The 12517-nt window shown below is 34.4% G+C and overlaps 1 protein-coding gene across 2 annotated transcripts in view; it reads left to right on the top strand.

The window, feature by feature from the left end:
• The window catches only part of DNTT (DNA nucleotidylexotransferase), a 76732-nt gene that overhangs the window by 16680 nt on the left and 47535 nt on the right, over positions 1 to 12517 (top strand). For both annotated transcript variants that reach the window (XM_032445538.1, XM_015867283.2), the window contains 4 exons: positions 3248 to 3418; positions 4667 to 4738; positions 7157 to 7280; positions 8578 to 8710. In XM_032445538.1, the coding sequence (XP_032301429.1) occupies positions 3248 to 3418; positions 4667 to 4738; positions 7157 to 7280; positions 8578 to 8710 (500 nt within the window). The remainder of the gene's footprint in view (positions 1 to 3247; positions 3419 to 4666; positions 4739 to 7156; positions 7281 to 8577; positions 8711 to 12517) is intronic.

A 12517-nucleotide genomic window follows, 5' to 3' on the forward strand; every position in this document is an offset into this window, starting at 1 on the left:
TAATGGCATTCTTTTTTATATCACCATAGATACATTTAATGAGTTATATATTATATATTGAGTTGTATATATAAAATATATCTTATATAATAGTTAAATTATATGTCCTTGAGATTCCTTCCAACCTGTGCCATTCTGTGATTCTGTGATACTGCAAGCTTTGTCTCAGCTAATGTAGGAATTGCATGTGGTTTCCCCACCTGGAATATTATGCAGTGTGTACTAAAGCATTGAATAGGCTGTAACTCCACTTGGAGATCAGTTACTTGCATTTTATATATATATTATTTTTAAAGCCAAAAGATTTTATCAAAAAGAATCTCAAAAGCAGTTTTATGTTAAAAGGCAGATTTGTAATTAATCGCAGTACTTTCAGTGTTTTGTACAGGGAATAATGCATATTCAGTAGTATTAAATTGCTTATTTAAAATAGCTTAATGAGCTTTGCGAAGGCATGAAAACATTCAATAATGAAAACTAGAATAATAAAAATGCTTTGATTATGTTTTCTCACTGACTGTTAACAGTCTCTGAGTAAAATGGTATGGTTTATTTTCAGAAAAACTGTCCACACACCAGTAGAAAAGGCCTTGTACCTCTATAAAACAGTGTTACTGGTATATACAGACAAATTTATCACCGTTGTTGATTCTTTAGCGTAGAATATGTTTGTTTAAATGCCCACTCTTTTAGTACTATTGTTGGGAGTGCGAAGACACTTACATAGACTTTTCAAGTCTCCTAATCTAGAAAATGACTTTCCTAGTCTGTCATTACTGCATCCTGCTGAACAAGTGCTTACAAGAGTTGTTTTCTGTTTGTGTGTTTATATAGATTATTTTAGAAGGAGGTGGCTACTGTGACTTTTTGGATCTATCCCTGGTTAATGAGTGTCAACCTATACTGAGATATTTGTTGCAAGTCACTCCTTTCTTCAGTGTTCGTGTGCTCTTGAGCATGCATTGTAAAGAGAACAGAAAAAAACCAACCAATTTTGTGAGTGGAAATGTAAACCTCACTTGAGGAAAAGTAGTGACTTTAGAAGTACTAGTGTCTACAAATATATTTTCCAAAATAGTAGGAAAGATTCTTTGAAACTGGTAAAGATTAAAAAGATTAAGATCTTGAAAGAAGACACAAACAAAATAAACACAACATCATAAGAAACACTGCATGCCTTTTGATTCTGCTCTGCAGAGGGATAGCCAAAGAAACTCCCACATTGTGTATCTTACTAAACAGCTCTCTTTCCCATGATGTCTATCATGAATTGTTAAGAAAATTGAATTGTTCTACACTTATTAAGCTGCCAAATAAGTGTGCAGATAAATGGAGGATTCCTTAGGTGAGATGGACAACTGATGACCAATCTTTAGAGATTCTTGACTACTTAATTCTTTAATCACAAAGTCTTGTTTCTTTAACAATCTTTATTATTGAGAATTCACTCAGAAAGCAGAACCCTATTTGTTTCAGGAAAGTCTTCATTAGAACCAACCAGCTGAGGAGAATTGCATGTATGAGCTCTTTCTAGAAAATAAATAGATTTGTCTGGAATATTCTTCTATAGGAGAAAAGAAAAAAAGGTCTATTTCAACAGGGGAGCCTGAGAACAGATCTGCTTATTCATTAATGTCTTATTAATAGCTATCACACAAATTAGTTGATAAATTGGATGCAAAAGTACCGTTGGTTGACTGTGTACTAACTGGGAATACAGAAAGATCCAGTGAACAATAAAAATAAATTACCAGTAAAGGGAATGCAAACTTTCAGTAAAATACCTGCTTTAGTATTTTCATAGCATTTTCTACAGATGTGAAGATGCAGAGTGCTTTATCATGGTAGCACTGAAAAAAATAAAAGAGGAAAGCACTGTGGATTCTAGGGTCAAGTAGATGCATTTTCTTCAAAGCGAAGCCTTTCTTTTACTTTGAGACCATACTATTAATAGTCTGAAAAACATTGTGTCAGATGATCTGTTTTTCTAGAACTCACCAAACTGAATTAAAAATAACAAGTAAACAATCTACGCTCACTGTGAAAAGCATATTTAATTTTTATAAGTTTTCTGTTTTTATTATCTAAGAGATAGTAGCCCAAGTGTGGTGGTGGCATCAGGCTGCATTCTTTTGATGATGTGAAATCCTATTCTCAACTCTGGATGTAACGAAGGAATCACTTCACTGGGTTTGCCATCATGGCAGTGAGTGGGGTTGGAACTGACTCCAATTCACCTGGCAGTATTATGCACGTAGTATTTTGGGATGCCCAGGGCCTGTGACTTTATCTTCAGATACAAAGCATGTTATTGCAACAAGAAAAATCAAAGTAAAATGTAAGACTTTTAAAACAGTACAAAGGTGAATTTAATTACTGATTAATTACTTACCTGAGGGTGGGAAAAATCTGTTTAATCTTTTCCATTCCTACTATTCATTTCGGTCATTGTTTTAGTATTCATCTGCTCTCTCCTGGTATCTGTATCATAGGATGATTACTCATGGTTATTCTTAAAACTTTTCTGATGAGCTACTTTAAATACATCTCAGTGAAATGTAATTGCAGGCAGATGCACACTGACAGCCACTTCTTTATTATTTTGTAATGTCTTATTGGTTAAAGAATGAGCAGGAGTAAGCTGCAAGGCAGGAAGGATACTCAGCAGCTCGTAAATATAGCAGGATATACGGTGCTTTCAAGATTTGGATCAGCTTGCTACTCTCTATAATCTGAAGAGAAAGAATGGGATCTCCTGCTGGGATGCAAGACTGCCATGCAGGAGCTTCAGAAGGCTTCCTAATAGTGTTTGTTTGTGGTCTGCAATTAGCCTGTCCAATGCCATCTGAATGGTGCACACGATCATCCCTAAGCACCAGGTGAGGGATTTTAGATATGTATTATGAACAGCCAGATCTCTTCTGGTGATGGTACGCTGAAAATCTCAGAAGAGAGCACTTAATTTTGCAGCTTTGGAAAAAAATGAGGCTTTTTTTTTTTTTTTTTTTTTTTTTTGGAAGGCTTCATTAAGAACTCAGTCTTCCAGATTCTAGTCAGCTGGAAGCCTTTAGAAGTTTTTATCTTAGAGTGATTATATAATGATGCTGAATTTTAGTGATGAACTCCATCTTTTCACGCTATCATAAATAAGTCTTTCTTGAATTAGCGTACAAAGTAACCCTTCTAAGTAGTGTATTGAATAGCTTTCACTAACTTTGTTTCTACTCCACTCTCTCCCTTCTCCCAGGATGCCTTTGAGATAATAGCAGAAAATTATGAATTCAAAGAAAATGAAATATTCTGCCTGGAATTTCTGAGAGCAGCTTCTGTGCTGAAATCTCTTCCATTTCCAGTAACCAGAATGAAAGATATACAGGGGTTGCCCTGTATGGGGGACAGAGTCAGAGATGTTATTGAGGTAACGTAGCTCTGCATTTGCAGCCAATAATCTTTTCAGATCTAATTTTAGAGGTCAAAGAATGCAGAATTGGTATTTGTATGCATTTACTCAACTGTATGTTTCCTTTAGTAGCCATATGTTACCCTTGATACAAGGAATTCAGTGATTCCTTGAATCCTTTTATAGTAACATAAAGTTCTGAAACAGAATGCGTTCTCTTATGAATAAAAGTTAAATTATGAATAAATACAAATAGTGGAGTGTGAGAGTTGTATGCAGTTTTTAAGGACCCACTCTGATTTGAACGTGACAGTTTAATAGTAATATTGTTGCTTATATTACATCTACCCTTGGGAGTATCACTTTTCTCACCTGAATGCTTTATTGGAAATACAATTTTTTGACAAACTGGTAAATATTTCAGTACTTTAATGTTAAATCCTAACTTGCTCTGAATCACGTTAGAGCCTTTTATCTAGATGAAGGATGAACTTTACATTCTTATAGGAACTGCGAGAATTCCCTGCTTTTTTCTTTAATTCTTGGCCTTTTCAGGACACCAAATCTCAGGTACTGTTATTGCAACAGGCGCTGATCAGAGTGTCTCCAGTGCCTGCAGAGGTCATTGCTGGGTACTGTGATTCACTCTGTTTTCTGTTCTGCCTCACTCCACCAGTTAAGAACGTAGCCTCTGAAGAGCTTTTTGTACCTACTACCTGAGGGCTGGGAATTCAATTATGACCCTACAGAAAGTAGAATGACTTTTTGTTATTATAAAAATGTCTTTTTTTCTTTCATTTTCTTTGTTTTATTTTTTCCTATTTTATCAGAGAGATTGAAGAAACTGAACAAGAACAAAAATCTGGTTTTAAAATACTTTTACTGTTAAGAGAAGTAAACTCAAGCAAATAATGAAATTTAATTGTCATAGAAACACATTGGTAGCTTATGATAAATATCTAATATCTGGCTGTGAATTTATGAGTAAATAAGCAGTGTGAAATATATTCCATGGTCTCAGTTTCTACTTCATCTTCGAGTAAATGTACGAGTAAATAAGTACTGTGAAATTCATTCTGTGGTCTAAGTTTCTCCTTCATCCTTCGGTAATTTTCTGTCTCAGAAAGGACTACAGATTTTCATTCTGATGGAATAAAGCAATGTACTTGCTAAATTTGCTCTAAATGTTTTTACAGGTCAATAAGACTTTTCATTAGATTATTTTATTACATCTTGATTTTAAAAGTAATACTTTTATCTGTTTAGGAGATTATTGAAGAAGGAGAGAGTTCTAGAGCTAAAGATGTATTAAATGATGAACGATACAAATCATTTAAGGTAAATCTTTGAGATTTGTCACTGTTGTTGAAAACAGTATATTTCCTTCTGATTAGTAAATTCCTTACAACCTTCTGTTGTATAATTAAAGAACATCAAATAGAAATAAAGAATAGATACTGAATAAAGAGAACATGGAATAACTGTGAAATCAGCAAACTTTATAGTCAATATGATGCATGCATAGCTGCTCTTAAGCTTGATCTTTTCCTTAAAACAAATGTAATGCATTCTCTTGATTTCTCTGTAATACAATGTTTGTTTTAGCATTACTTCCTCCCTCATTATTTTATTGTGATAGTACTATACCATTTCATTCTGGTATTAAGAGAATACTGAATTAAGTAGGTTATTCATATCTATTTTAATTCTCTTTCGTGTGTAGCAAAAGAACAAAGCCTTGGCGATATTTCTTTGTCAGGCATCTTGTTGATTCAGTCATGGCCACATTGCTGCATAGTTACAGGAAATCTAGAAAATAAGTACTGCATTTCCCAATTCCCATTTTTTAAAAATATTCTCCAATCATGAGGGGAATAAAAGGAGTGGGACTGGTTAATTCCCCCCTGTATTATTTGCTTCAGCTATTTAAAGGCACTTCCATTCTTTCTGAATCATAACAGTGACAGGACATTCATATACAGTAATAATGATCAGAAAAGAGGTGTGGATTCTCAAATGTAGCAGGATTCAGGAACTAGAACTACTTATTAATGGTAGTAAAAATTGAAGATCAACAATTTTATATTGTATGTCAGAGTTTAGGAAAATGTCTTTGGAGTGTAGAATAAATCCTGCAAGAGGATATGTTATCTCCAATATGTTTTATGCCTTTTTTCATACACCGAATAATGAAAAAACAATATAGATCTTTTTTTAGCCGAGTTCAGCCTTGACCATTTGTCTAAACTGGCTGTAGCTAGTTTATCTCAACTATTTTTTAATGTGTATCTAGGTAAGTGAAGGTGAATCTCATATTATTAGCAAATTCCTAATTTTCAGTTTTTAACATGATTCTAGTAACTATTGCTAATTACTCATTATGACTTTAATGATCACGGCTGGTCACAATGTTGCTGTTATTAATCCACTGAAATAAATTATGCAATCTGTGTTTCAGATATAGGGTACATGAATGACATGGTCAGTTCTCCTCCTTATGGAAGTGTTGCAGAGAACAACTTGACAGAATTCACATTTACCAGATGAAAATTGGTATTCAAGTATGCCACTGAAGAAACGTGTTGTCTGTTATACACTGCACTCAGCAGTGCCTTCAAATTGATAATGAATATTAATGGATTTTATTATGGAAGATATATATATATATATGGAAGATATATATTATTTTTTTCCTAAAAATTTAAGCAACAGCATTGAAGTCCACTTTAAGTTCTCTCTCTCCATGTTAATTAAGTTTCTTGGAATAGTTCTGAATCCAGTAGTAGGCCCTTTTGAGGACGAAGTATAGGCAGACAAATTAAAAGATAGCGATCAAAGTATTTAGAATCATTCTTTCATAAATGACCATGTTTCAGACAAAGAATAGGTAATTTCATCCGCTATGTTCAAAATGTATTCTTAATATTACCCTAGATTTTCACTCTTTTCTTTAATTATTTCCAAAGAATTAGTATAATTAGAAAAATACAAAATAGCAAGGTTGGAATTCAGAGATTGTAGATTCAGTGGAAAATGGCAGCTATTCACATCTTGCATAGCTATTCTTTAAATTACATAAAAGAAACTACTGAGAGTTTCTATACAGACAAAGTGAAGAAAAAGAGCATGCATTCAGCAGGCATGAGGGTTTTTCATACTGCTGTTTATCTGTGATATTGATCTACTGCATACATCAATGGTTTACATCAGTGATAACTTACCCTATTTCTCGGGAGTGCAGAGATGCCACTTTCATGTGTACAAGTGATAGCTTGTAGTGCATAAAATACAAAAAAATAAATTGTAATTTCAGTCAAATTGGGTGAACAGAGTTGAGACACCTCCTAACATATGAAGTTGGTTTGAGGTTATTCAGCTACCTTATGATTCTCTTTGTATGTCTCAATTTTCCAGGGAAACAAGGTCTTTTTTTCAAACCTCTGAATGCATAACTTTAGCTAAATTACATAAAGATGCTGGGTGTGCTACCTTATTGTTGTGTAGATTTCACTTTAATGAGAACTACCTACACTTAAAAACAATTGTCTGCTGAATACAACTATGCAAAGAAAGGAAGCTGTATCTGTGTATTTGCAGTACACTCTCTCTTTTTTCTTTTTTCTTTTTTTTTTAATCTTCAGTGTAGGATATAATCTGCCCACTCTTTTCACTGTGAAACCATCTTGTTAGCAACTCATTGTTAATTTACTTCTCTTTCAGACATAACTGAAATGTGTTTTCTTTCACTGACTTTAGCAATTTACTTCAGTCTTTGGAGTGGGAGTGAAGACATCAGAGAAATGGTTCAGAATGGGTTTGCGAACTGTGGAAGAGGTAAAAGCTGACAAGACTCTGAAGCTGTCAAAAATGCAGAGAGCAGGTAAGGTGCAAGTGCCATTAAAAACTCAGTATCTGTACTGTGACAACATGAGAGAAGGAGGTGGTGGTAGCACAGTTTATTTGTGAGTTCAATTTCTTGACACAGAATCCTTTGAATATTAACTTATTAGGTTAAAACAATATTTAGTATATTAGGGCCATCTAAAAATGATGGCATTCAAGAGCTGTGAATGTGGGTGTTTGTTTTTTTTTTTTTAAATAACCTGAACAGGTACCCAATGAAATGTTTCTATACACAAAACCATTAATGGACCATTATTGCACAGGCTGTGAAAAAAACTTCAACAATAGAAAAGAACAGAACTGCTTTTCAAGAGGTGGCCTGTGTTGTTCAGTGCATCTCTACTCTAGTCAGAAATAAAGATCTGTGATAAATACTTGCAAAATTGCCTTATAATCCTGGTACATCTTATCTTCAGAGTTTTAACATAGATGAAAAGTGTTGCTGGTCCAAAAAACAATATATTTTTTTTTGTGCCATTTCTCTAAGTAAAGGAACTCCTTTAAAGAAAAAAAAATCTGTTGAATTAATAAAACAAAGTATTACATTATCATCATGTAACTTGATTTTTGCAGCTTAGAATCCTTTGGATTGGCATGCTCTTTCATTTCTTTCTTCTTTTACACATATATTATCTCAGATTGTTGAAGCAAGCTGCAGAATTGGGCTCTTTTCATATAAGGACTTTGATCAGGCATGAAGAAAGCTGCAATATTTTACATACCCACTAATCCTCTGGTGCCATTTTTGCGTAGGAGCCCATTGTTTCAGGAAGAGTTCTCTTTAAAGTGGTACATACAGAAATGCCACTGATGGGAACTAGTAGGTAAGCAAGAATAATTCAGGTTCCTAATTCAGGATCTCATCAAGTCGGAACACATACTATTACTATTACTCTGATTGCTATGTTATTATAACTGCTGTTTGTAAGAACAATGTAATATATGAAAATTACAACAAAGAAGATGAACTGAGGAAGAAACGTCTGCATGTGATTCCATCAAATCCAAGGTAGGAGGCTGACTGTAGGAATGGTGTGAAGATAGAAATTTGTTCCTTTACATAACATGTTCTAAAACAAACCTATAGATTCAGATTCACAGCCACACATTTCTTTATTTTTCTAATTAGCTAGGATTTCCTTGCCCTTAGTGCAAATTAAGTGGCTTGACTTCCTGGTGAGAGGTGACTATATATTTCACACTGGGCTTACTTAACACTACATAGATTTTGATGATTTCAGAGTGATCAGCACTTTTTAATCTTTGATTTCCAGGGTTTCTCTACTATGAGGACCTTGTTAGCTGTGTATCTAAGGCAGAAGCGGATGCAGTAAGCTTGATTGTCAAGAATACTGTGTGTATGTTTCTACCAGATGCTTTAGTTACCATAACTGGTGGTTTCAGAAGGTGAGTGAAAAAAAAATGAGCTCACTTGTTTCATTTGGATATGCAAAAAATAATATCTTTGTCTTGTAAATCAAAGAAACTCAGTGGAAAAATATCAGAATTTGGTTGTTTGTCGGTTTGTATGTTTTTTAAAATTTTAATAGGAAAGCAATGTTTTGTTTTCCTAGGTTCTTCTTTATTATTACTGCTTGGTTTGTCAGAACAAAATCCATCTATGACCAACGTGCTGGAAAAATGATATTTAGATTACTTACTGTGCTTCAGCCTGTTTTTTAATTTTTCAGTACATCTGAATTCCCAGTGCTGAGTCTATTGTAAAGCCATCCTTTAAACAATGATGCAATAGCTTTAGGACTTTTTTGGGGGGAACTTGGTCATGTGAGATTGAAATGCAGTAAAACAAAGCTGGTAGTGTTTGAAGTATATGCAGCAGTAAGTACTGACTAAGATGAATGTATTACAATCTTTGAATAGATAGGAAGGTCTTGGAGGATTTTTTTTTCCTTTTTTTTTTTTCTTTTTTTTCTTTCTGATTACTTCTTTTAAAGCTGTTTGTCTTGCTCTGTAAAACCAAACCTCTGGGACTGTTGCTCAGCACGTAAATGACTCATTGTTCCAGTACTTCCTGGAAAGTTTTCCTAAAGCTACACTGCAAAGTGGTGTGACTAGGAATTGCCTTTATTATTAAGTTTCTTGTTCTGGACCCGATCCCTTATGTCACTACTTAGAGCATGACATGTTCATAAAAAAATACCTTACTCAGTATATTAAATCTGCCACTTTTTAAAAATTGTATTTTGGTGGTATATCTTTGACTGTACAGATGCTCATATATCAGAAAATATCAGATGGAATATGTGAAGTGTATCGTATTTACTAAGCTCTTGGTACTACACTCCAGAGTTTGTTTTATCTGAGATAGGCATGTGGCCTCTGCATGAATTCCTTGATAAGTCTTGATAAAAGGCTTCATTTGACCTTGTCATATTGGGATCGTTCTAATAAAACTGTTCAGTAGCTACAGCAGGCAGCAGAGGAAGAAGCCAAAGCCCTTGATGTGACTCCAAATCTTTATAAGATTCTGAGAAATAAATATATTTCAAAGCTTATGACACTTCTTTTTTTTTTTTTTTTTTTTTTTTCATTCTGCTCGAATTTAGGATTAAAATAGTACCAGACTTCAACTTACTTTAATTAATCTTGCAAATATTTCTTTTGTTGACATTTTAGACTAACCCAATAGCAGTTCCCTTGTTCCACTCACTGCCTGGCACTGTAGTATCTCTTTACATGCATGCACTTAGCACCTGAATTTACTCAATATTTAGATGTATTTCCATGCTTTTTACACCAAAGCACAAACTGGAATAATGGCTGTACAAATACTGTAGTTTCTGTTTGCTTTTTTGTTGCTGTTATAAGAAGTAACATTTTGTCTGAGATAAATCTGCCATAAAAGAGCTTTAAGACAGGTTGATCACTGAACATTTGAACTGAGATAGTTGTTGGAACACTCTCTAATTTAAGCACATCCTGGAAGAATCTAGCTGTTCTTCCAGTAACAAATAGAGATTGGATATAATTCATGGGTGAAGTCATTCATGTGTCTGTAGTAAAATATAGTCCACACTGGATGAGGTTTTTAACCCAGAGTTGCTGTAATCTCATCTGGTCTGTCCAAAAGCTTAGTAGAACAGTTTTACTATACTGCGCTCCAGAAGTTTAGAAATGTTTGTCCTTCAGGCACTGGGATGTCCTGAATAAAAATATTCTGAGACAGAAGTTGAGAATGCTTTCCAAATTAATGGCTAACCAAGCCAATTTAGAAGCAATCTATTGGAATAATTTAGTAACTTCATTTTGTCATTAGAACTTTGATTATTTTTCCCACTCATTTCATTTATTATTAGCAATGATGAACCATGAAGTAGAAATCAGTGAATAAGTTATCTAGGAGTTATATGTTATAAGTTATATGGATCCATGAGACGGTTGATTACTCAATACAGTTATTTCTCTCAAAACCTATCTCAGGAAGCTCTTTTGTTGATCTAAGCATTTCACATGCCCTTCTCTATTCAAACAATTGCCATTTGCAAAGGTTTATCAGGTCATAAGAAGGATGCTATTTAGTTGCAGCTCTTCTCTCCAAAGCTTTTTCAAGGGCTAGGTCCAGAGTAGAGATGGCAGTGCTTCTGTGACAGTAGAGTTTTTACTTCACTGTCAGAGACTCCCTTGGCTGTATCCTTGACCCAGGATCCAGTTGGCTTTCTGGACTGCAAGCACACATTACTGGCTCATGCTGAATCTCTCATCAATCAACACTCCTAAATCCTTCTCAGGGCCGCTGTCAAGTCATTCTCTGCCCAGCCTGTCTCTGTGTTTGAGATTGCCCTGACCCAGATACAGGACCTTACATTTAGCCTTGTTGATCTTCATGAGGTTCACATGGACCCACTTCTGCCTGTCCCAATCCTTCTGGATAGCATTCTTTCCCTCTATGGTGTCAGCTGCACTGCTCAATCCACATATCAATCCACATATGCAATTAATACAAAGTTAATTTTTATAGGACTTTAACTAGCTTGATAGAAATAGCAAGTAGATTGCTTTACTCTATCCTATAAGAAGTTACATAAACTAGTGTACGAAAGAAATTTCCAGTTGAGATGAGGTTGTTAAAGTAACTACATAGATCAATTTGGCCATTATCCATGGCAGAATGGCTCAGTTACAGAAAATCTTGCTGATAGATCAGGTAAAATATAAGTTTGAAAGTAGCTATAAAAAAAGAAGAGTGAGCCAGAATAACTGAGACTCACTATAAGCAGATTTCTGGATGTAAGTTTGCATACATAGTTTTAAACATACATACTATGACTTATTATGTGTAAAGAAAAAGCAGAATGACATGACCACAGTGTTCAAAGAATTTTTCTCCTTTTTGCTTTTCTTATTTGCCCTTTAAGGTTATTTTCAATAATTTTTGTTACATAAGGGTCAAGGATCTGACAATTCTTGGTTTCTGAATTATATGCAAATATGTTCAGAATGCTTACTGCTGCATAAAATCAAAATGTTAATGTCTTTACTAAGTCAAATTAAATTTTAATGGCTGTGGTTTAATTTTTCTTTTAGTCCATTCATGTCCTTTAAATAGCATTGAATGTGATTCAGTTGTCTTCTAATATCACAGCTGACCTGAATAGCCTTTTCAATTAGCCTTATAGTTGAAGCAGATCTGATAGATTTTTAAATAAATAAAGATCTTTCTTTATTGGTTAAATGTTGATATTCACAGCTCATTTAGTCTATCTACTGAGATGCAAAGTCAAAAGAACAACAATTTCTTTGTCCAGTGCTGGTGGAGATTTTGTGGAGATGAGACAGAAGGTATCACAGGAAAAAATTAGCTAAAAGTGCTGAATTCCCTAGTGAATTTATGCTGACACCTAGCAAATAATCTCTAAAATGCGTATGGATGTACTATGTTTAGAAATGTACTATAGTTCATTGAAAAGCATCATTTTATGCTTCTGTAGCTGTGTGATTGTTCTTGTTTTTGGAAGATGGTTCCTCAAAACCTTCACTGTGTCAGAGAGGCTACCTACTGTGATAAAACCTTCACTATGTGTGGGGGCAAGCATGGGGAAGGAGGCCTCTGGGTTAAATGCTCAGCATGGGATACAACAAAAGCAGCCTGGGCTGTCTGCTATTTAAAAGAGCTGGGATGAGGAAGATTTGTACTGTAGATGTATCATTTCCATTTGCTTCGGTTGTCAAAGTGTAAGAGAATGTTAATGTCAT

Source organism: Coturnix japonica, chromosome 6 (genome assembly GCF_001577835.2).
Source record: "Coturnix japonica isolate 7356 chromosome 6, Coturnix japonica 2.1, whole genome shotgun sequence".
Taxonomy (NCBI): domain Eukaryota; kingdom Metazoa; phylum Chordata; class Aves; order Galliformes; family Phasianidae; genus Coturnix; species Coturnix japonica.